Source organism: Gadus morhua, chromosome 22 (genome assembly GCF_902167405.1).
Source record: "Gadus morhua chromosome 22, gadMor3.0, whole genome shotgun sequence".
Classification (NCBI taxonomy): domain Eukaryota; kingdom Metazoa; phylum Chordata; class Actinopteri; order Gadiformes; family Gadidae; genus Gadus; species Gadus morhua.
The window spans coordinates 21319198-21321656 of record NC_044069.1 but is presented as its reverse complement, the minus strand read 5'-3'; the positions used below and the strand labels follow the sequence as shown (position 1 = coordinate 21321656).

The window sequence follows — 2459 nt, the reverse complement described above, 5'->3', positions numbered from 1 at the left end:
GTACCCATCAATGGTAATCAAGCTCTCTCTCTCTCTCTCTCTCTCTCTCTCTCTCTCTCTCTCTCTCTCTCTCTCTCTCTCTCTCTCTCTCTCTCTCTCTCTCTCTCTCTCTCTCCCCCCCCCCCCCTTATCCCTTGCTCTCCAGTCCCCGCCATCTCCCCGTCGAGTCGGGTCGGGGACGGACCCCGCCACTGGGCCCCTCAGCCCCACCCTACAGGGGCGGCGCTGGGAGGCCCCCCCAGGCGCTGCGGCCCGCCGCCCCCCCTCCCCCTCTTCCACACGCGCCACGCCGAGCAGAGCGCCGGCCGGCCGCGGCTGGTCACCGTGGCGCGCCCCTGCGGCCACAGCGACCTGCGGAAGGTAGAGCGCCCCCCCCCCCCCCCCCCCCCCCCCCCCCCCGCCCGGCGTGTCGCGGTACCCCCTGTGGTCGTCCACATTGTGGTTCATTGCGTGGTGGTTTCATTGGCACTTGACAAACGCCGGGCTTTAATCCCTGATCCTGATCACTATTAATCTGAAGGCGCACTTGTGAGACTACTTTCGGTAAGGTGTGTTGGTACATTAATGAATATAACTGGTAAATGTAGTGAATCTCTTCATGGCTAATGTCTAAAGCTATAGCTAGGGAGTCTTATGGCCAGTATAAAATAGACCTCAACTTTTATGCAAAATCAGGAGATAGGAAGGTTTTCCAAGTTGCTGCACTGGGATTCTGTGGTGTCCTAAAACGATGTTAATCACTTTTTTCCCCTCAAAGACGTCTCTGTTTACCGGACCATTTTGGGTCTGTTTCCAAGGTAACGGTGCTGTTGAACCGCAGGGGCGTGGTTTCGTTTGAGCAGCTCCTACTCGATGTCTCGGAGGCCCTGGGCTTTCCTCGCTGGCACAGGGGCCGGGTCACAAGGCTGTTCACGCCCCATGGGCGGGAGGTGAGCCCCCACCGCCCCCCTACCGCCCCCCTAGCGAACGGTACAACCACAGAACCACCCACGCTAGGATCCATGCTGGAAATCAGCTGATGTGTGTAAAGAGGGTGGTTTTCAGTTTTTTTTGTGTTTTTTTTAGGTAGTATCTGAATTACTTATTATGCTTGAATAATTCAAATTATAACGTCCAATGTTGAAATCTTGGGAAAATAATGTATTGGGTAGAGGATTTTTTCCAATACACACTGCCTACTTTTTCTTCAACAGTCCATTGTACTGGTGAAAAGGTTTTACATGTCTATATGTGTTATGCTCAAATGATTCTTGCACTTTTTGGGATATGACACTCTGGACAATAGCGTCTCAAAATAAATAATGTAATTTAATGTAATACATGTGACTACAAACATAAAAAGTGTGTGTGCATAAATATATACACACATTAATTTAAATATCAGTAAGGTAAAACATTGCTGTGTTGCGTACAGCGTGGATCCCGCTCACTTCCTGCCGCTCTAATCAGGACGCCGTCACGCCGTTCTCCCCCAGGTGAGAGGCGTCAGCGACTTCTTCCGAGGCGAGGTGGCGTTCCTGGCCCTGGGGAGGGCCCGGCCGGAGCTGCGGAGCGTGCAGGAGGCCCTGGAGGAGCTGTTCCCGGAGCCGTCTCGTTACCGTGCCGATGCCGTGCGCGCCTGGGAGAGGAGGCTCCGCCCCCCCCCGGATAAAGCCGCCAAGGCCGACAGCGGGTACAGCGAGGAGACGGCCGACGGTGACGACGACCGGACGAACACGCGAGCGCCACTGAAGCGCGACGCGCAGTGGGACGCCAAGGCGAGGCCGCACCAGGGCGCCCGGAGGCCCTCGCAGCCCCCTCCCCACGCGGGCAAGACGCGCAGGCACGACCACGACGGCCCCGCCGGCTGTAGACAGCCAAAAGAAAAACACCCCTGCAGACAACCCACCCACCCGCCAAATCACCTGCAAGCGCTGCGGGGGAAAGGTGGGACTAGGGAGCAGCAGCCCTCCGGGATTGGTCTGTTCCAGGCGGACAAGGCGCTGAGGGGCGCACACGCTCCGTCTCCGTCGTTGTGTCAAAACTGCTTAGCGGGGCGGAACAAACTGCTAGTGTGTTCTGAGCTGCCCGAACAGATTCCCAAGAGAGTCCCACTTCCTCCCGTGTCGAGGAAACCCAAACCAAGCCCTACGAAGCATCCCAAAAGCACTCATCTGGGGGCCATCGGCCCGCAGCGGGTGATCAGAGATGAGGAGGAACAGTGCCTGGAACAATTAAAACATTCGTCCATAAACTCCCCGCGAGGGGGGCCGCCGGAGCCCGAGGAGACCCAGCGCTGGGTGCCCTTTGACCTCCTGCGAGACAAGAAAGAGGTCGCCCTGTCCGACATTGAGCGCTGCTACGACATCGGTCGTGTGATCGGCGACGGGAACTTTGCGATCGTGCGGGAGTGCCGGCGTCGCGACACCGGACAGAGCCTGGCCATGAAGATCGTGGAGCGCTCCAAGCTGATTGGCCGA

At 57.4% G+C, this 2459-nt stretch overlaps 1 protein-coding gene across 1 annotated transcript in view; it reads left to right on the top strand.

The window, feature by feature from the left end:
* Positions 1-598: 598 nt before the first annotated feature.
* dclk3 (doublecortin-like kinase 3) overlaps positions 599-2459 on the top strand; it is a 4512-nt gene continuing 2651 nt past the window's right edge. Inside the window, exons 1-3 of the mRNA XM_030347752.1 lie at positions 599-607; positions 798-929; positions 1476-2459. The exon at positions 1476-2459 is cut by the window's right edge and continues 267 nt beyond it. Coding sequence (XP_030203612.1) covers positions 599-607; positions 798-929; positions 1476-2459 — 1125 coding nt within the window. The remainder of the gene's footprint in view (positions 608-797; positions 930-1475) is intronic.